The 21,124-nt window shown below is 56.2% G+C and overlaps 1 protein-coding gene and 1 pseudogene across 2 annotated transcripts; one reads left to right on the top strand and one right to left on the bottom strand.

Moving 5' to 3' along the window:
• Positions 1-448: 448 nt before the first annotated feature.
• LOC136570615 (zinc finger protein 850-like) overlaps positions 449-21,124 on the bottom strand; it is a 194,458-nt pseudogene continuing 173,782 nt past the window's right edge.
• LOC136570657 (class I histocompatibility antigen, F10 alpha chain-like) lies at positions 12,206-19,229 on the top strand. Of its 2 annotated transcripts, none has more exons than XM_066571121.1 (8): positions 12,206-12,285; positions 16,659-16,922; positions 17,230-17,505; positions 17,814-18,086; positions 18,172-18,279; positions 18,373-18,408; positions 18,528-18,560; positions 18,979-19,229. In XM_066571121.1, exons 1-8 carry the CDS (start codon positions 12,210-12,212, stop codon positions 18,990-18,992), a joined length of 1,080 nt encoding a protein of 359 aa, XP_066427218.1. In that variant the 5' UTR covers positions 12,206-12,209; the 3' UTR covers positions 18,993-19,229. The 2 variants fall into 2 exon arrangements, with proteins under 2 accessions (XP_066427218.1, XP_066427220.1); XM_066571123.1 differs by lacking the exon at positions 12,206-12,285 and adding an exon at positions 14,939-15,028.

Raw genomic sequence — 21,124 nt, 5'->3', positions numbered from 1 at the left:
CTACCGAAAAGCTTACTGCCCTGCAAGAATTAGTCACAGAACAATTGCAAGCAGGAAATATTGAAATATTCCTGGAATACCCCTGTTTTTGTAATAAAAAAGAAATCAGGAAAATGGAGACTTTTACATGATTTACAGCAGATAAATGCTGTAATGGCAACAATGGGAGCTTTACAACCAGGCCTTCCTACACCTACAATGATTCCACAGGAATGGCAAATGTTGTCATTGGTTTGAAAGATTGTTTCTTCACTATTCCATTGGCTGAGCAAGACAAAGAAAAATTTGCTTTTACTCTGCCTTCCATAATCATGCTGAACCCTGAACCCAATAAAAGATATCAATGGAGGGTACTTCCCCAAGACATGAAAAATTCGCCAACTATTTGTTAATGGTTTGTGGCACAGGTCTTGTCAAAAGTGCAGGAGCAATTTAATAACTGCTACTGTTATCATTACATGGATGATATCTTGTTGGCATCTGGTAACAAACAACAGTTATCAGCTCTTAAACAATGTGCTGTGACAAATTTGAAAGCTTTTGGTCTGATCATTGCCCGAGAAAGTGCAGGAACACATGCCTTGGAAATACTGGTATGTTAGTGACTAACACTCAAGTTATGCCTCAACCTGTGAAGTTAGACATTGATGTTAAAACTGCTACTGATGTACAGAAATTGGTTGGTTTAATAGGTTGGATTAGATCATATTTAGGCATAACTAATCATCAGATGCAACTATTGCATGATTTGCTGTCAGGCACCACCTCCTCTACTGATGAGAGGCAATTGACCCCAGCAGCAAAGACCCTAGAAGAAATTGAATTAGCCTTAGCACACACATTTGTTAACAGAATAGATACCTATGTTGGTGTTCAAGTGTTTATTTTGAAGGACCGTTAAACACCGTGTGGAATACTGTGTTAGTGGAGTGATAACTGGGAAGATCAACTGCATATTCTGGAATGGATATTTTTATCTTTCAATAAAGATAACAAAACAGTAAAACCTCTTGCTGCTCTAAAAGAGAGACAAACTCACCAAGTCCCTCTGTGGGCTGTAGCTCAGCTCACTCAGTCCCTTATCAGTCCCTCTGGTGCTGGAAATGCCGCGGCCCAGGCCCGGCCTGGTGGGCCACAGGTGTGAGCTGCCCGTGCTCTTCTGGTGTTCAGGCCAGAGCAGGTTTAAACAGGTTCAAAGAAAAGGGAAAAAAACACCACAGTTCAGGAACTTGTTTGGTTCAGCTAGCTAAAACTAACTAAAAGCAAAGGAGAGCTCTGTCCCGCTGTCTGTCCATCTGCAGACAACACAGTTCCAGAGCAGGAATGTGGAGGAGCGAGTGCAGTTTCTGAAAACAAACTGCATGCTGCTTCTCTACCCCTTCACTCTCAGGACAGGTCTTGAAGGTGTAAAACTTATTATTCAGCATAAACAGAACAGACTGGGGATACAAGCACCAAATAGTCAACCCGGAATATACCTGAGGGACTGTGGGATCTCAGCACATCGTTCCTGATGTCCAGAGATGCCAGGAGAACCCTTGGGGGTCTCGAAAATCCTGGAATGTTGCCAGAAGTGTCTGGTGGCTTGATTTTGATCCATCCACAGAAATAACAAGAGTTTGAGGACAAGAGAATCACTTTAGAGTAAAAGGTGTAAAAGGACACATTTAGAGGGTGAAATATAGACTTTAAGGTTTTTGGTACAGGGGGGTTAAGGAGACAAGATGGAGGGATCAGGGCGTGTCTCGTCCTTCTTCTTTCTTCTTCTTGTCCTCCATCTCCTGTGGTGATGTTGGCACTTGGGGACTGGTTTATGGTGAAGGTGCACTTGCTAACATGGGTGAAAAGCATTGGGAAATAAGGGTAAATATTATGTACGTAGATATTAGTATAAAAAGACATGACCGCCCCGTGGGTGGTCAGAGAGTGCCTGTGACTGCTTGCAGATCAGACCTCTGTTGGGCAGACAGAAAATTTTGTAGATAAGAAATAATAAACAACCCGAAGATCGAAAAGCTGAAGAGTCCAGACTCGTCCTTTAAAACGCGTGCCACCCAAGAACCACACTACCCGTGTCTGGGCAGAGACAGACAGCCAAACCCGACAAGGGACCATTCAGTACTCCTTGATGTCACCAGAAGATAGGATTAAATACAAAAGATTTTATGGGGTTGAAATTCGACAAATCTGCTCTTCCCAAGGAATCCCCATTGTAGACCTGCGTCCTGATGGATGTTCCTGCCTCTGGGTTTATCTAGGTATCCTCAGAGAACCAGGAAGATGTGGAGCCCCCCAGCCAGATGCCTTCCAACTTGGATCACCAGGACCATGGATCATCAGGGCTCTGCCCAACGGGGGTCACTGGGGATCATCCGATGCAGATCCTCTCATGGAGGATGGAGCTGGAGCAGCGCACAAAGCTCTTCCCACATTTGGGGCACTCACAGGGCTTCCCTTAGTGGCGCCTCCGTTGGTGTCGGGTGAAAGTTGAGCTCAATGAGAATCTCATCCCACACTCCCCACAGTCGTAGGGCCTCTCCCCAGTGTGGATGCGCCGGTGCAGGGTGAGGGGGGAGTTTTGCTTGAAGCCCTTCCCGCAGTCGGGGCAGCGGAAGGGCCTCTCCTCGGTGTGACTCCGCTCATGTTTGAGAAGATCGGAGCTCCTGTGAAACCTCTTCCCACACTCAGGACACTCGTAGGGCTTCTCCACAGTGTGGGTGCACTGGTGTTTTCTCAGGTCCGAGTGCCACCCATAGCTCTTCCCACATTCCAAGCAGGTGTAGGGCCGTTCCCCAGTGTGGATCACCTGGTGCCGAATCAATGCCGAGCTTCCTCTGAAGCTCCTCCCACATTCCCCACACTTGTAGGGCTTTTCCCCAGTGTGGATCTTCTGGTGTTCCGTCAGCTGGCACTTGAAGTGCTGAAGCTCTTCCCACACTCCCCACACTCATAGGGTTTTTCCCCAGTGTGGATCCTCTCATGTTTCCTCAGGCCAGAGCTGTATCCAAAGCTCTTCCCACATTCCACACACTCATAGGGCTTTCCCCCAGTGTGGATCCTGTGGTGTTGCATCAGCCTCCCCTTCTGGCAGAAGCTCATCCCACATTCCCCACACTCGTAAGGCCGGTCTCCAGTGTGGATCATCTTGTGTTGCATCAGTTGGCCCCTCTGCCTGAAGCTCTTCCCACATTCCCCACACTCAAAGGGCTTTTCCCCAGTGTGGATCCTCTGGTGTTGGATCAGGACAGAGCTGTGGCTGAAGCTCTTCCCACACTCCTCACACTCAAAGGGCCTCTCCCCAGTGTGGATCACCTGGTGCCGCCTCAGGCTGGAGCTCCAGCTGAAACGCTTCCCACATTCCTCACACTCATAGGGCTGCTCCCCAGTGTGGATCACCTGGTGCTGGATCAGATCTAAGCTCCTTCCCACATTCCAAGCATTTGTGGGGCTTCTCCCTGCCATGAGGCTTCTCCACCAGCTCTGAGCTCTGGCTGGATCTCCGGCCGCCTTCCTGGCTCAGGGGGGCTCTTTCCTCCCTGCAGCTCCCTGGGCTGGGTTTGCAGCCCCTCCTCGTGCGGAATCTCCAGGGCTTTTCCTCCTCCTCCATCCAGACACTCCCTGGGCATGAAAAATCCTGGTTTGGAGAAAAAACAAGATGAGAGTGCCTTGGACTGGGAGTTCCTCCTTGCCCAAGTTCATCTCATTAAGTCATTGGGCATCTTGTGTCTCTAAGAACCTCGAAAACACCACGATTCAGCACAAAAGTCCTCCAAACATCAAGACACAGATCAAAAACTTCCCAAACATCAAGATCCAGCAAAACCCCCCTCCAAATATAAAGATTCAGCCCCCACAAAAAAACAAAGCACCAACAATTAGCCCAATAAAGCTCAGAAACACCAAGATTCACCCCTGGGAAAATCGTGGATCCCAATCCCCGGTCACCTGCTGCATGTGGGGGGGGCAACGCTCCTGGGGCTGGGGTCAGAGGCTGCAGATACAGGGAGAGGTGGAACCTTGTGCTGCTTCCTCTTCCTGTTCCTCCTCCTGTGTCCCCACTCTTCCTCACACTCCTCTTCCTCCTGCTATTCCTCCTCTTCCTCCTGCTATTCGTCCTTCTCCTGCACAATCCCTCCTTCTCCTTTTTTGTTCCTCAACCCTGCTTCTCCTTCCCTTCTCCTCCTGCCCCAGGCCCAGCACCCGCTGCCGGTTCCCTCTTGCCCTCAAACCCACAGCATCCCACGGCAGGGGCAGGGATGGAGCTGGGGCAGGTCGGGCTGGGGCAGCGCTGGGCTCTCGGCCGCTCCCACCCGCACTCGGTCCCCACTGCAGCCGCTCCCGCCAGGACAGCGCGGGGGGGCCCGGCCTTGGCGCTGCCCCACTCCCACCTCCCCAAATTCCGCTCGCGGGGGGCGCTGGGGCCGAGGGGGGGCGGGGCGCAGGTGGGGAACGCTGAGAGCTGCGGGTCTGCCTGGCAACTGATGAGTCATCAGAGCCGCGTGCTCTGATTGGCTGAGCGCTGCCTGAGGGCTGGGGCTGCAGCAAGGCGGGGACACCCTGCTCCAGGGGGGATGTCCCACAAACGCGGGATCCCCATGAAAGGAAGAAGAGGAAAGTGTCTTTACAATCAGATGCTGTGAATCTGATTAAAGATAGGGCCAGGGACTTGGAGACAAGAAAGTGACAGGAGAAGCCATCAGTTTCAGAAAATGTTCTTAATTGATGACACAGACTGCTGCTCAGCCAAGGTCCTGCCAAATTCATTAACTTCGAGAAGAAGAACAAAGACTTTACAGAGTCATGAATATCGTTTACTATATAAAAGTGGGGAGCATATTAAGGGGGTATGTGGTAGGTGGATTGGGAAGTCTGTACTTCTCAAGCACTACAGCCAATGCAGAAAGGGAAAGGGAGATGTGGCCAGGAAAATTAGGATGAAAAGGCAGCTGTGTCCTCCAAGAACTGGACAGACCCCGTGGGAAATGTCTCATGGCCATTCCCATTTTTCTAGGAATGAAATTACTTTTACAGGACTCCTCTGTCTGCTTTGTGGACAGAATCCTCTGGTGACGTCAATTTTTCCACACACCTTGGGACTCGTCTGGAATTCCTTCCACCGTCTGGGGCAGCGGGCAGTGAGTGCAGCTGAAGGTGCCTCACCCAGTTTGGGTGATCGGCCCCCTTGGGGGCGGCAGCACCGGGGACTGATTGGGTACCTGAGAGTGACCAGGAGACAGACGAGTGACACATCAGGGGGGCTGTGAAGAGTCAGCAGGGAGAGAGCACTGAAAATCTCATCAGTGAGTGCACTGGGATCTTTGGGGAGTGAGCATGGCAGGGCACCCATGGAGACAGAAAAGGGAAAGCCAAGAAGGGGTCCTGTGCCAAAGGGATGATGATCCCAAAATATCTCTGAAGGGTCCCTTGGGAGAAGGTTGACGGAGTTTGCACATTCACCCAGAGGTAATTAAGGACTTGGACACCCAGGGGGGCAATAAGAGAAGTGGAGAAGGGATTTGGACAATAGGGGATGGATGGCATTGGTGTGCTGGGAAGAGACTGGGTGAAGGGGAGTGTGCAGGAATATGGTTAAGGCAGGAAGCAGCAGGAGGAATCTATGTGGGAAGGAAAAGGATGATGAAAAAGAGGAGGAAGAGAAAAATACTGAGGATTGGGATGTTTTTCAGCAGGGTCTTAGTCTCAACATTTGCCAGCTGATCATTTGTATCCCCGGTTTCCCGGAGAGGAAAACAAGGAGGTCAGGGTTTCAGGGGGTTTCTCTGTGGGGGGCAGCGGCAGCACCGGGCGCAGAGGTGCGGGACCGGGAGCACGGGCTGGGGGCCTGGGGGGAGCTGCGGGGCCGGGCCGGGGCTGTGGGGCAGCCGGGGCTCAGCGCCGGGCGCTGCCTGACCCCACCAGCCCCGGGCAGGGCCGGCAGTGGCCCCCGGCCCCCAGGAGGCTGCGGGACGCCCCGGCCGCTGCCCGGCCCCGTGGAGCTGCCGGCCCTGCCCGCCGGGGGGGCGCCTTTGGACACTGCGGCAGGACAGGGAGCGGCTCTGGGATACGGGCTGGGGAGGGCACCCTGAGCACAGGGACGAGGAGCAAGGAACACCTGGGAAATGTGGATTATACATTTTAGCATGGAGATTGGCTTTTAAGGATTTTGTTAGGGTTACTGGAGATACAAATGATTTCGCAGAAAGCTCAGCAGCTGTCAAAGGATGAGCACCCACAGGCACTGAGGGGGGCTGCAGGAGGGGCAGAAGAAGGCCCTGCAGCACTTGGGCACAAAGGCCCAGCAGGTGAGTGCAAGAAGGGAGCAGCAAAAGGCCAAGCTGAAGGCAAAGGCCAGGGCAGAGCTCCTACAGCCCCTGAGGGATCAACCCCAGGGCCCAAGGGGGCCCCAGCACCCAGGGCACGGGCTCGGCCACAAGCACCCGGCAGAGGCATTGCCCTCCTCGGCAGGGGACAGCCCACCCAAACAGCCCCTGGCAAGGAATCAGGGCTCCAGCTGCAGGGCACAAGGACACTGCAAGCACAGACAGCAGCACCCTCAGGACCAGCAAGTCCACCCCTTGATGGACATGGATTGGCAGGGCTGTCACAGCTCCCATCACACCAGGGACCCTCCACACTGGAGCCCTTGAGAACATTCAGGTGGGTCTGCATTGAGAGGAGGCCTCTCCTGATGGACACAGGGGCCTCTCAATCCACTCTGAATGTTAGACCCAAGGCGGAAAAAATGCTAGAAATATGTTTGATTAGTGAGGGGATACGTGGAAAAGAGGAGTGATTTTATTCAACCACTGTTAGCAGATCTGGGAGATGGATTTGAAATGCATGAATTTTTATTTGTTCCTAATTGTTATCATGATTTACTGGCAAGGGATTTGATTCCTAAACTGGGAACGCCAATTAATTTTATAAAAGGTGATACAGAGGCCAGTTCTGTTGTACCTCTGTGTCAAATGTCTGTCTCGGCCTGCACTGCCACAGCTGCTGGGGAACAACACGGCACAATTCCACTCTGGGGCTCAGTTACACTCACACACTGGGCTGGCTGGAATAAGATTACACCATGAGAATGTTGTTTCTAATTAATGCTACTTTGATATTGTCAGTTAGGTTTGGGCCAGGGGTGTGAGAATCATTTTTTATTCTCTGCAGAAGAAGTAGAAAAAATCTTTATTGCTTTGGATTCTTTTTCTCATGTGTTTGTGTGGTTGTTGGAATTGCAAAATTTTGGTCTGGGTTTTCTGGTGTTGACCTTCAGGCTGCATTTTGCAAAACTAGAAGACCTTTAAAGGTGACCCTTTAACTGATTAACAGTTAATAGAACACTCTTCAAAAAAACCACTAAAAATTAAAAATACCCCAAACCCTGGCTTTTGTGGGCGGGGGGGAGGGGGGGGGGGGAGGCATATGTGAGTCACGCCCCGGAAGAGAAGCTTCATTGCTTCATTGCAGGCAGCCCGCAGAGGAGCTTTAGAAATGCAAATGAACCCTGCTGGGCAAAGCCTGGACAATGTACCTGGGTCTCTTGCCTGGGGCAGGAGTTGGGCTGATTCCCTCTGCCCCTCACCCCAAGCTCTGCCTGCTTGCCCTGATGGAATTTGCACAGCTCAAGGCAGAGCCCAGGGTGAGGATATCTGACCCTGTAACAGAAACGGGCGAAGCTGCAAAGGGAAACAGCAAATGGAGAATGTTGGGAAAACTTCACTATAAATAAATGGGGGGAATCATCCCTCTGCCCACTCCAACATCGGCTGATACTGTCAGTGTTACATAGGGTGCATTACAGCACGGCGGCTGTTGCTACCACAAGTTCAGGAAAGCAGCTGAGAATCCAAGTATTTGATGTTTAAATTACAAAAAAAAATCGGCCAATTGATGCAGTGCAAACAATGCGAAAAACATCAACGCCCACCAGAACAAATCCTACAACACCATGCACCAGCCCCTGGGAACCCAAACCAATTCATATCAGGAGCCACAGAACCCATTCCTCATTTCAATGGCATCATTAGATTACAAGCTGCCCTGGGAATAACCAACCAGACAGCTCCAGCTCCTGACCTTCCTGCTGAGCAATCCACTGAAATGAGGAACACAACATTTCACCATGGGATGGGATCAGATCATCTGTTAGCAGAAAAAAGAGGAGTTTGTGGAAAATTCAATGACTCCAACAGCTGTTTGCAAAAAGATGACAAAGGAAAAGTGGTGAAACAGATAACAAAGGAAACAAGAAAGCAGCTCATGCACCAATGCAAACGTGGAAAGGAGGGAATGGGACACGGTTTTGTGGCTCCCTGGCAGACCATGGGTTAAACGAATGCTGTTTCTGCTCTCCTGTGCTACAGCAACTCTCATCTTTTTACCATGCTCCACACCTTGAGAGTGCAGCTCATTCAGCAGGTGAGTGAGGGGATGCACGTGGCAGCCAGGCCTCCTGATCCAGAAACGGCTACAGAAGGACAGGGAATGAGGACACTGAGAATAATCCCAAAAACAAAACAAAACTCAGGAACAAAAAACAGAGTCAAGGAGTGAATCTGCTTGAAGATAGGGTCAGGGACTTGTATATAAGGAAGTAACAGGAGAAACCATCAGTTTCAGAAAATGTTAGAAATTGACACGGACTGCTGCTCACAGAAAGTCCCGCTAAATTCCTGAACTTCCAGAAGAACAAAGACTTAACACAGCCATGAATATCGGCTGTTCTACAAAAGTGGGAATGCACATTAACGAGGACATGCAGTTGGTGGATCGGGAAGTCTGAACCTTCCAAGTACCTCAGCCAGTGGGCAAAGGGAGAGGGCGATGAGGCCGGGAAAATGAGGATAAAAAGGAGGCTGCGAACTACAACAATGGCAGAGAGGGCACGGCAAATGCGCCATGGCCTCTCCCTCTGCTCAGCAATAAAGTCACTTGTACAGGACTCCTCTGTCTCCTCCGGGCACAGAAACCTCCGGCCACGTCAATTTCCCCGCACAGCCCCGGGCACGGGGCAGCCGCCTCTGTCCCAGCCACAGGAACCGGGCCGAGCCAGCGCTGCTCCGGCAGCGGCTCCTGCCGAGGCAGCGGCCGCAAGGAGACCGCGGGCAGGGGATGCCCGAGAGAGGCCCCGAGCCCCTGGGAAGCCCCTGCAGAGCCATGGAAGCGGCTCCTGGCGGCACCTGTGAGCCCGGGGGGATCCTCGTGGAGCAGCCCGTTCCCGAGGGACCGTGTCCCGTGGGAGGGACCCCAGGCTGGAGCAGGACGAGGATTCCTGTCCCTGAGGGGAGGCTGGGACATGACCGGGCTGTGACCCCCGTCCCCTGCGCCTCTGGATGTGGAGAAGGGAGAGAATGCAGGATGGATTTAAGCCCGGGAAGGAGAGAGAGGTGGGGGGAGTATATTTGCGTAGGAATTATTTCAGTTCTCATTCTCTTGCCCTGCTATGTTTGATAATAAATTCAATTAATTTCCCCAAGTCAAGTGTGAGAGGAATGATGGATTTTGTCCTTACACACAGGCTGTGGGTCTGCTGGTAGATCAAACCAGCACTGAGAGATAAAAGAAACAATGGGAAAGATTCCACTGATTGATGAATGGGAAAAGATATTTGCTTTTACAAACAAACTTTAGGTTTGCTGATAAATGAAATTGAACTTCGAAAGATGAAAGAAACAATGGGGGAAAACCCTAAATACCATAAGAATTAAAAATCAAAAGGGAGGGTTATACATTAGAGGGAAATCTTCAGTATCGGGTGTACAGGGAAGTCTGCACCTCTCAAGTACCTCAGCCAATGGGGAAAGAGAGAAAGGAAATGCGGCCGGGAAACTGGGATAAAAAGGGAGGCTGCGTCCTCCAAAAACTGGAGAGACCCCAGGGGAATGCCCCATGGCCTCTCCCTCTATTCGAATAAAGTAAAAGGACTCCTCTGTCTCCTTTTTGGACATAAATCTCTGATGTTTATGGATAAATTTTCCTGACAATTGTGTTGTGCCCTTTACCAGTGATTGAATTGTCCTCATCCTTACCCAGACCCTCGAGCCTTTCCTTACGTGCTCCGTTCCCTGCCCAAGGGGAGGAGGGAAGTGACAGAGAGGTTTTGGCCTCTCTCCAGCATCCCCGGCTCCGGCCTGGGCTCCTGCCGGGGCTGCAGGTGGGTCCCTCCTCCGTCCCGCACTCACCCCAGCTCTCAGCGCCCTCAGGGCCCGGTCACGCCGAGCTCTCGGGGGTTCGGGGCAGCAGCAGCGGCTCCTTGGCCTCCTGCCCGGGCCGGGCCCAGCGCCAGGCCCGCTCCTCAACCGCGGCTGCCGGGAAATGCCGGAGTTCGGGGAAAGGGAGACGAGGCCGTGCCGTGTGCAGAGCCCGCCCCTTGCTGCGATTGGCTGATTCTGCCGTCCCTTCTGCTTCTGGCCGCTGATTGGTCAGACCCGGGCTAAACACGGCCCCCGGTGCCGCCCTGAGGGCGCCCCTGGCTCGGCAGAGCCGCCATTATCGGAGCGTCCGTGCGGGCCCGGGAGGGGCGGCAGCGGCCGGAGCCTGGTGAGGCGGCGGCGGAGCTGGGAGGCGGCCCCAGCGCAGCCTCCGGGGACGGGGCAGCCTCCTCTGTCCCAGCCACAGCAACCGGGCCGAGCCAGCGCTGCTCCGGCAGCGGCTCCTGCCGAGGCAGCGGCGGCAAGGAGACCGCGGGCAGCCGCTCCCGCAGCGCCCTCACGCCAGCGGCAACACGGGCCGGACACGGCACAACGAACCCGCCTGAGCCCCCTGCCGCCCCCGAGGCCCGCAGCGAGCCCCGAGCCCCCGCACAACCCAGCGCGGCTCCCACCTGCGCTGCGGCCGCCTCCCAGCTCCGCCGCCGCCTCACCGGTGGGTCCCGGTCACCCCCTGGATAATCCCGGTCACTCCCAGTATGTTCAGAATCACTCCCGGTAGGATCGCAGTTGCCCCCAACACGGTCCCAGTGGTCCCAGTCATGCCCTGTATGGTTCCTTTCACTCTCAGTCCCTCTCAGTAAGAGCCCAGTGGGGCCCCCGGTCACTTCAGTATGAGCCCAGTCACACCTTACCCGATGCCATTTGCCCCTGCTGTGGTCCCAGTTGCTCCCAGTATAAGTCCAGTCACCTCCAGTACGATCCCAGTTACTCCCAGACACTCCCAGTACTATGCCAGTCACTCCAAGTGTGACCCCATCAGTCCCAGTATGATCCTAGTATGACCCCAGCATGGGCCAGCTGCTCCCAGTATGATCCCAGGTGCTCCCTGCATTATTCCAGTTTCTCCTCTTCACCCCTACTACAGACCTGATCACTGCCAGTATGATTCCAGTCAGTCCCAGGATGATCCAAACCATTCCCAGTCCCTCCCAGTACATCTCAATTGTCCCCTGCGTGCTCCCAGTTGCTCCCAGTAGCCCCCAGTGTGGTCCCAGTATATCCCAGTATGATCCCTGGTGCCCCAGTTCTGCTTCCAGTGGGTTCTTTTCCCAGTCTGTCCCAGTCCTTCCCCGGCAGCTGCTGCCGTTTCCCAGATTCTGCCCCCCCCACCCCATTCCCAGGCATTGGGACCCCCCTGCACCCCCTTATCCTGCACCAACACCCCCTGCACCCCCTTATCCTGCACCAACACCCCCTGCACCCCCTTTCCCGGGTATCCTCCTCTCCCAGCCCCTGGATCCCCCGTTTCCGGGACCCCGGGGACCCCCGGGCCCCCATTCCCGGCCAGCCCGGGGCACCTCAGCCCCAGCCTCCCTTTGCTGGGAAACCCGGCCTGGGCACGGGGCTCTGCGGCCGCTCTGGGATTTATGATCCCCCAGAAGAATGGGAGAGAACAGCAGAGGGAGGGAGAGAAGGAGATTGGGAATCAGGGATCGGGTCCCAGCGCCCAGCCCTGCTCCGCCGGGGGTGGGACCCGCACCCGCAGGAAAAATTGGCTCCGCTGCTCCCGATGCTTGCCCGGCTTTGGGCCGAGCCCAGCGGGCTCCGGGCAGAGTTTGAGCGCAGGGCCGGGAGTTCAGCACAGCCCGGCCCGGGGGTCCCGCAGGGCGCGGCCCTGGAGGGTCCCAGACGGATCCCCGAGGGATCCAGAGGGGTGCCAGGAGGGGACCCAGGTGAATTCCCTGGAATTCGCCCTTTTCCCCTCCCCCGCGCTCCCTCGGGCACTTTCGCTTTCGCGTCTCTCCAGCTGCGCCACAGCCGCGATCGGAGTCGGCTGCGATGGCGCCAGCGCTGGGGCTGGGGGTGCTCTGGGGGCTCCTGGGGCTCTTGGGGAACCCAGGGTGTGCGACCAAAGGTGAGCGGGACCCCCCGAAACCGGGACCCCCCTGAACCGCAATTCCCGGGCACCGGTAACTCTCTGAACTTCCATTTCCGGGCACCGGGAACCCTCTAAACCTCCATTCCCGGGCAGGGAACCCCGCTGAACCCCCATTTTGGGTCCTGTGACCCCCCTCAATCACCTTCTCCACCACCGGGACCCCCCTGTACCCCCATTTCTGAGCAGGAAAACCCCCCTGAACCCCCGTTCCTGAGCACGCGGACCCCCTTGAGCGCCCATTTCTGGCCACCCAGACCCCCCTGTGCCCCCTTTGGCAGCACCGGGACCCCCTTGTTCGCCCTCATCTGGCACCAGAACCCCCTGAACCCCCATTTCTGGACACCGGCGCCCCCGGAACCCTCATTTTCGGGCACCGGAACCCCTTAAACCCGGAATTCCGGGAAGGAAACTCCCCCTGAACCCGCATTCCTCGGCACGAAAACCCTCTGAACCCCAATTTTTGAGCACCGGGACCCCCCTGCCCCCCCTAATTCGGGACTGGGATCCCCCCGCCCCCCCGTCAGTGCTCTGGGACCCCCTGCACCCCCATTCCCGCCCATCCCGCCCTTCCCAGACCCCAGACCCGCCCCTTTCCTCGGCTTTTGGACCCTCAGATCTCCCAAATTTCTGAAATTTCTGCGTCCCTCCAGTTCTCCATTCCCGGCGCTTCCTGGAAGGGGTTCAGGGGCTCCCGGAGGGTCTCCCGGGGGTCCCAGTGAGTCCCAGCGAGGATCCAGTGGGATCCAGATGAATTCCCTGGAATTCCCCTTTTCCCGTCTCGCTTTCCCTTCTCCCAAGCTGCGTCCCCGGGATCCGCCCGCCTCTCCCAGCCCCAGAGCCCCCTTTCCGTGACCCAGGGACCCCCTGAACCCCCATTCCTGCCTCTCCCAGCTCCCAGACCCCACTGCCCTCAACACCGAGGACCCCTGGATCCCCTTTGGTGGGCACAGGGACCCCCTGGATCCCCCAGCCCGCCTCCCCCAGTCTCTTCCTTGAACCTTGGACCCTTCCCGGCTCTCCCGGTTCTGCTTCCCAGCCCTTGGACGCCCCCAGACCGCCCAATCTCTGCGTGCCCCCAGTTCTCCACCCCCTGTGCGTCCTGCGGGGATGTCCTGGCAGGTCCCGGGGGGGTTCAGGGGAATTCCCAGGGTTTGCTCTGTCCCCTCTCCCTCCCCGCGCTGCCCCGGTCACTTTCGCGTCTCCCAAGCTGCGGCACCGGGACCCGCCCGGGGACCGGGGACTGCCCCGGCACCGGGACCCCCCTGAACCGCAATTCCTGGGCATGGGGACCCCCGAACTTCCATTTCCAGGCGAACCCCCCTTCCTGGGCACAGATACCGCCTTGAACGCTAATTTCGGGGCACTGGGAGTCTCCCTGTACCCCCTTCCCCAGCCCCTATAATCCCTGCATCCCTTATCTGGAGCCTGGAATTCCCTGAACCGGCATTCCGGGGCACAGAGACCCCCTGAACCCCATTTCTGGGCACCAGGACCCTACTGCATCCCATTATCCGGCACTGGGACCCCGTGAACCCCCATTCCCTGCTCCAGGACCCCCCGAGCCCCCCATTCCTGTGAAGAGGGACCCCTGCAAACCCTTCCTCATCACCAGATCCCAGCCAGGCCATCATCTGGCACCAGGACACCCTGATCCCCGATTCCCTGAAGGGACTCTCCCTGAACCCCATTTCCTGGGCACCAGGACCCCACTGTATCCCCTTATGCAGCACCGGGACTCCCTGAACCCCCATTCCGCTGCACCAGGACCCCCGTGCACCCCAATATCCGGGACCGAAACCCCCCTAAACCCTCCATTCTCAGGCACAGGGACCACCCTGCACACCCTTATCCAGCACGGGGATCCCTCTGCACCCCCTCATCCAGCCCGAACCCAATGCCCCCCCCCGCACCCCCTTTTCCTGGCCCTCCCCCTCTCAGACACCCCAGCCCCCGCTTTTCCTTGACCGCGGCACCCCTTGGACCCCCACTCCTGCTTTCCCCAGCCCCCACCCACCACCTTCCTCAACACCGGGTCCCGTGCACCCCCTTTCCTGGGCACAGGGACCCCTTGGAACTTCCATTGCCCTCAGCCCCCTTTCCTTGACCTGGCACCCCCTGAATCTCCGTTCCTGGGCATGGGGACTCCCCTGCACCCCTGATCCGGGACTGGGACCCCTCCTGGACCCCCCCTCACGCGTTCTGGGACCCCCTGCACCCCTTCCCGGCCCTCCCGCCCTTCCCAGACCGCAGACCCGCCCTTTTCCTTCACATTTGCACCCCCAGATCTCCCAAATTTCCGGGTCCCCTCAGTTCTCCACTCCCGGCACTTTCTTAAGGGGGTCCCAGGGGGTCTCAGGTGCTTCTCGGAGAGCTCCAGGGCGGTCGCAGCGGGGATCCAGAAGGATCCTGAGGGATCCTCTGGAATTCCCCCGTCCCCTCCCCCTTCCCGCCCTCCTCGGTCCCTTTCGCTTCCGCGTCCCAACCTGCGAGACCGGGATCTGCCCGGCGACCGGTGACGTCACTGACAGATCGGGCTGCCATTGGCGGGAAGGAAATAGCGGCGCCAATGGCGGGGCCGGAGGCGGCTCTGGGGGCGGGGGCAGTGTTGGGGCGGGGCCAGGGCTGTGGGCGGGGCCGCAGCGGAGCAGCGCCATGGCTCCAGCGCTGGCTCTGGGGCTGCTCTTGGGGCTCCTGGGGAACCCGGGGGGCGCGACCAAAGGTGAGTGGGAACCCCGAAACCGGGACCCGCCTGAACTTCCATTTCCGGGCACCGTGACCCCCCTGAACTTCTATTCCCGGGCACGGGAACCCCCTCATAGCCCCATTTTGGGTCCTGTGACCTCCCTCCATCCCCTTCCCCAGCACCGGGACCCCCCTGTACCCCCTCATCTGGTACCGGGACCCCCCTGTACCCCCATTCCTGGGCAGGGAAACCCCCCTGAACCGCCATTCCCGGGCATGAGAATCCACTGAGCCCCCATTCCTGAGCACGGGGACCCCTTGAGCGCCCATTTCTGGACACTGGGGACCCTCTTGAACCCCGAATTCCGGGTAGAGAATCCCCTGAACCCCCATTCCTGGGCACTGGGACACCCCTGAATCTCCATTTCCGGGCACCGGGATACCCTGTGCCCCCTTTGGCAGCACCGGGACCCCCTGAATCCCCATTTCTGGTCACCGGCGGCCCCGGAACCCCCATTTTCGGGCACTGGGACCCCCCCCGGCGGGGGGATCCCCTGTCCCCCCTAATTCGGGACTGGGATTCCCCGCACCCCCGGCAGTGCTCTGGGACCCCCTGCACCCCTATTCCCGGCCATCCCGCCCATCCCAGACCCCAGCCCCGCCCTTTTCCTCGGCTTTTGCACCCCCAGATCACCCAAATTTCTGCGTCCCCCCCGTTCTCCATTCCCGGCGCTTCCTGGAAGGGGTTCCAGAGGGTCCCAGGGGGTCCCAGCGAGGATCCAGTGGGATCCAGATTCATTTCCTGGAATTCCCCTTTTCCCTGTCTCGCTTTCCCTTCTCCCAAGCTGCGTCCCCGGGATCCGCCCGCCTCTCCCAGCCCCAGAGCCCCCTTTCCGTGCCCCAGGGACCCCTTGGAGCCCCATTCCTGCCTTTCCCAGCTCCCAGACCCCGCTGCCCTCAACACCGGGGTCCCCTGGACCCCCCTTGGTGGGCACAGGGACCCCCTGGATCCCCCATCCCGCCTCTCCCAGTCCCTTCCTTGAGCCTTGGACCCTTCCTGGCTCTCCTGGTTCTGCTTCCTGATCCCTGGACATCCCCAGCGGGTCCAGGAGGGTCTCTGGGTGGTTGTGGAGGTTCCAAGGGGGATTCTGGGCTCTAAGACTGCCCTGAATTTCCAGTCCTGGGTAGTGGGATCCCCCTGCACCCCCTTATCCAGCACCAATCCACCCCTGCACCCCCTTTTTCCTCTGTCCTGCCTTCCCCCGTCCCCAGACCCCTCTTTTCCTTGTCCCTGAGACCCCCTGGACCCCCATTCCTGCTTTTCTCAGCCCCCAGCCTCCCCTTTCTTCTCCATCAAGGACCCTCAAGATTCTTATTCCCAGTTCCTCCCACCTTGTGACCCCTTTCCTGGGCACAGGGATCCCCTGGAGCCCCCATCCTGCCTCTCCCAGTCCCTGTATCCCCTTTTCCATAACCCTGAAACCCCCTGAGCCCCCATTCCTGGACACCAGGACCCCCTGCAGGCCCTTTCCTGTCCATCCCACCTCTCCCACCCTGCACACCCTTTCCTTGGCCCCAGGATCCCCAAACCCCTTCCCAGCTCTCCCAGTTCCCCTTTCATTGATCCATGATCCCCTCAGCCCCCCCAAATCTCCGTGTCCCCCCAGTTCTCCACTCCCTGCATTACCTGCAAGTGGCAGTGTCAGAGCCCAGCCCGGGGATCCCCCAGTTCATGGATATTGGGTACCTGGATGGGATCCCCTTCGTGCGCTACGACAGCGAGCGGGGCCAGGCAGAGCCACTGACACAGTGGATGAAGGATGGAGCCGAGCAGGAATATTGGGATAGTGTGACCCAGATCAGTGTGGGGAACCAGCACATCAATGCCAGGAACCTGGAGACACTGCGGGAGCGATACAACCAGAGCAGGGGTGAGTGGGGGGATCTGTGGGGCTGGAATGGGATCAGTGGGGCTGGAATGGGATCTGTGGGGACAGGTTGGGATCCATGGGGTTGAGTTGTAGATCCATGGGGCTGAGATGGGACCTGTGGGGTTGGGATTGGATCCATGGAGCTGGGATGTGGATCCATGGGGCTGGGATGTGGATTCATGGGGCTCCAAGGGGCTGGAATGAGGCTCTGTGGGTCTCCATCAGACTCGGGCTCCACAGGGCTGGAATGGGGCTCTGTGGGGCTGGGATGCAATTCCATGGGTCTCTGTGGGTACAATCCCCCCAGGTCTCCACACAAATTTGATAGTTCGTGGCTGTGATCTCCTGTCCGATGGGAGTGTTCGTGGATCTGAGCGGCACAGCTACGATGGACGGGACTTCATCTCCTTTGACCTGGGATCCGGGAAATGGGTGGCGGCTGACAGCGCTGCTGAGGTCACAAGGAGGCGCTGGGAAGAGGAAGGGACCGTGGCTGAGAGGTGGACGAATTACCTGAAGCACGAATGCCCAGAATGGCTCCAGAAATACGTCGGGTACGGGCAGAAGGAGCTGGAGCGCAAAGGTGGGAGCAGAATTCCTGTGGGGATTTGGGATTTGGGAATGGAGGGCTTGGGAACACAGTAATTCCTGTGGGAATTCCATGGGTAGATCTCACCCCCATGCCATTCCTATGAAATTCCATGGTCAGATTTCACTCCCATCCCATTCCCATGGAATTTCACGGGCAGATCTTGCCCCCATCCCATTCCCATGGAATTCCGTGGTCAGATCTCCCCTCCATTCCACTCCAGTGGGAATTCCATGGTCAGATCTCGCCCGAGTCCCATTCCATGGAATTCCACGGATGTCTATTACCATTATCCATTCCAGAGCCCCCTGATGTCCACGTGTCTGGAAGAGAGGAACACGGGACGCTGATCCTGTCCTGCCACGTGTACGGATTCTACCCCAACACAATCGCAGTCAGCTGGATGAAGGGGGGTGAAACCTTGGATCAGGAGACGGGGTGGGGCGGGATCGTTCCCAACAGCGACGGCACCTTCCACACCTGGGCCAGGATCGAGGCGCTGCCGGAGGAGCGGGAGCAGTACCGGTGCAGGGTGGAGCATCCCGGAATGCCAGGGCCCGGGATCTTCGCTTGGGGTGAGGCTGGGAATGTGGGGATTGGGAATTTGGAATTCCTAAATGGGGATTCCCCTCCCCCTCCTCACTATCCCGCGTTTCCCAGAGCCAACATCTGGTGGGAATCTCTCCATGGTGGTCGCTGTGTCTGTCATCGCTGCCATCCTCATCCTCATCGTCCTCATCGGATTCGGCATCTGGAAGCTCCAATCCGGTAACACACGGGAGGGGGGTCGGGACATGGATCCACCCAGCACCGTTCTAGGAATCCTGTGACACCGATGCTGATCCCACTTTGTTTCCACAGGGAGGAGGGACAGGAATGGATACAACCCGGCAGCCGGTGAGTTCCAATGGCAGATCCAGCTCTGGATCCCCTCTGTGTGGATCCCAGGATGGGTCCTGGGGTTAATCCCAGTGTGTGATCCGTGCTGGAATCTCATGGATCTTCTCTCTCTGCAGGAAAAGATGTGGGAACCAATGGCTTGAGCACAGGTACGGAGCAGGATCAGGGTGGGATTCCAGAGGGAGATTGGGGCAGGATGGATGGACTGGGATCAGGGAGGGATTCTGGATCAGAGCAGGGTCCACAGTGGGATCAAGTGGAATTGTAGAGTGGGATTTGGGCTGGATTGTGGAGTGGGATCAGGAGGGATGGAATGAAGCAGGATCCGGTTGGGGTTCCAGAGAATGACTGGGGCAGTATGGATGGGGCGGAATGGAGTGGGATGGATGGAGCAGGGTTGGGACAGAGTGGATGGACTGGGAACAGGTGGGATGGATGGAGCAGGATTGGGGTGGGGTCAGGTAGGATTCTGGAGCAGCTCCTGCTCTCCATGGGCTCCAGCCAGGTCCATCCTGTGGAATGGGGACAGGGACAGGGTGACACCGTGACCCTCTCTCATCCTGGCAGTAATCACCGCCTGAGCAATCCATGGAGCTGGATCCTGCCCCTTCCCTCTTCCCAGGAAAGCTGAGAGCTGCCAGCAGAGCTCATCCTGCTGTTCCCACCCACCCCACAGCTCTTGCTAATGGATCCATTTCCTGTTTTCCAATGTTTTAAAGGCAAGAACCACAAATATTCACAATGCTTCACTTTTGGTGTGAAATTATCCTGCTTTGGGCAATAAATCCTGCTTGGGGTAATAAATCCGGGTTCCCTCCTCCAGTGTCTGGCAGTTCATCTCTGGGAGCCAGGAATGGGAATGGGGTCACTGGGACAGAGATGGAGACACTGGGAGCAGGGATGGGGACACCAGGACTGGGATGAGGATGCCAGGAGCAGGATGGGGACACAAGGAGCAGGATGGGGACTTGCCAGCCATGCTCCATCCCCCGGGATTCATTTCCCACTCCATGTCCCATGTCCAAGGTGTCCCCAGGAGGGTTTGGCCACATTGGGCTCCTGGAGGGGCAGTGCAATGGGGGGAGGGGTCAGGCCAGGCCTCATTGTCCCCAGTGGTCCTTGAGTGTCCCAAAATCAGGGCTCAGGATCTCAGAGAGGTTCTCTGGCCATGACCACAGCCATGACACGAGCACGAGATGGCCATGAGATGAGAATGACCATGAGTGACACAGCCCTGAGATGACCATGGGATGACCCTGACTGTGACCATGACACAACCACAACCCTGACCATGAGATGATTTGGACCAAGAGATGATCATTGATTGGCCATGGCACAACTGTGGCCTTGAGGTGACCATGAAGTGACAATGACATGATCATGAGATGACCATTACAGTGAGATGACCCTGAGCATGAGATGATGGTGATCAGGAAATGACCATGACCATGTGAAGGCCATGAGATGACTGTGACCATGAGATGATCACCACCATATGGCCCAACCACAGCTGAGAGATGGCCATGATAAGATTGTGGCAAATGAGTTGAATGTGAGATGATCATAAAATGACCACGACAATGCAATGACCATGACCATCACCATGACACAACCAGGACCATGGGATGACCATTACAATGAGATGACCATGAGCAGGAAATGATTGTGACCAAGAGATGACCATGAGATGATCGGAACACACCATGGCCATGTGTGATCATGGTCATGACATGACTGTGAGATGACCATTACAGTGAGATAACCATGAGAATACGGTGATGGTCATCAGGAAATGGTCATCAGGAAATGACCATCACCCTGAGATGGCCATGAGATGACTGTGACCATGACACAACCATGATCATAAGATGATCACTACAGTGAGATACAACTGTGACCATGAGATCACCGTGACCATGAGATTATAGTGACCAAGACATGACCACAATGCAACCATGGCCATGTGGCGATCAAGGCCATGAGATCACCATGACTGTCACCATAATACAACCACAACCATGAAATGATCAAGATCATGACAAGATTCAAGAGCTGACCAAGAGATAACCATGACCATGACACAACCACAGATGTAAGATGACCATGATGTGATTGTGGCCATGAGTTGACCATGAGGTAACAATGAGATTACCATGACATGGCCGTGAGATGACCATGACTGTAAGCATGTGATAACTGTGACCAAAGACCATGAAATGACCACAACACATCATGGCCATGTGGTGATCAAGGCCATGAGACAATTGAGAGATGACCACAACCATTACATGATTATGATCATGAGATGATCATTACAATGAGATGACCATGACCATGGAATAACCATGACTGTGACACAACCATTGCTTTAATGATGTGATTGTGACCATGAAATGACCATGAGATGACCATGAGATGACCATGAGATGATCATGACTAAATGATGGCCATGGGGTGATCAAGACCATGAGATGACCTTGACCATGCAATGACCATGACACAACCATGACCTTGAGATGACCACACGGTGACCATGAGATGACCATTACAGTGAGATGACAGTGAGCATGAGATGATGGTGATCAGGAGATGACCAAGACCATGAGATGACCATGCAATGATCATGACACAACCGAGAGCATGAGATGTTTGAGATTAGGAGATGAACACAATATAACCACGGCTATGAAATTATTGTGGCCACAGGTGACCA

This window comes from Molothrus aeneus, unplaced genomic scaffold, assembly GCF_037042795.1.
Source record: "Molothrus aeneus isolate 106 unplaced genomic scaffold, BPBGC_Maene_1.0 scaffold_35, whole genome shotgun sequence".
NCBI classification, from domain to species: Eukaryota; Metazoa; Chordata; class Aves; order Passeriformes; family Icteridae; genus Molothrus; species Molothrus aeneus.
The sequence above is the reverse complement of the archived record's forward strand: the minus strand, read 5'-3'. Positions and strand labels throughout refer to the sequence as shown.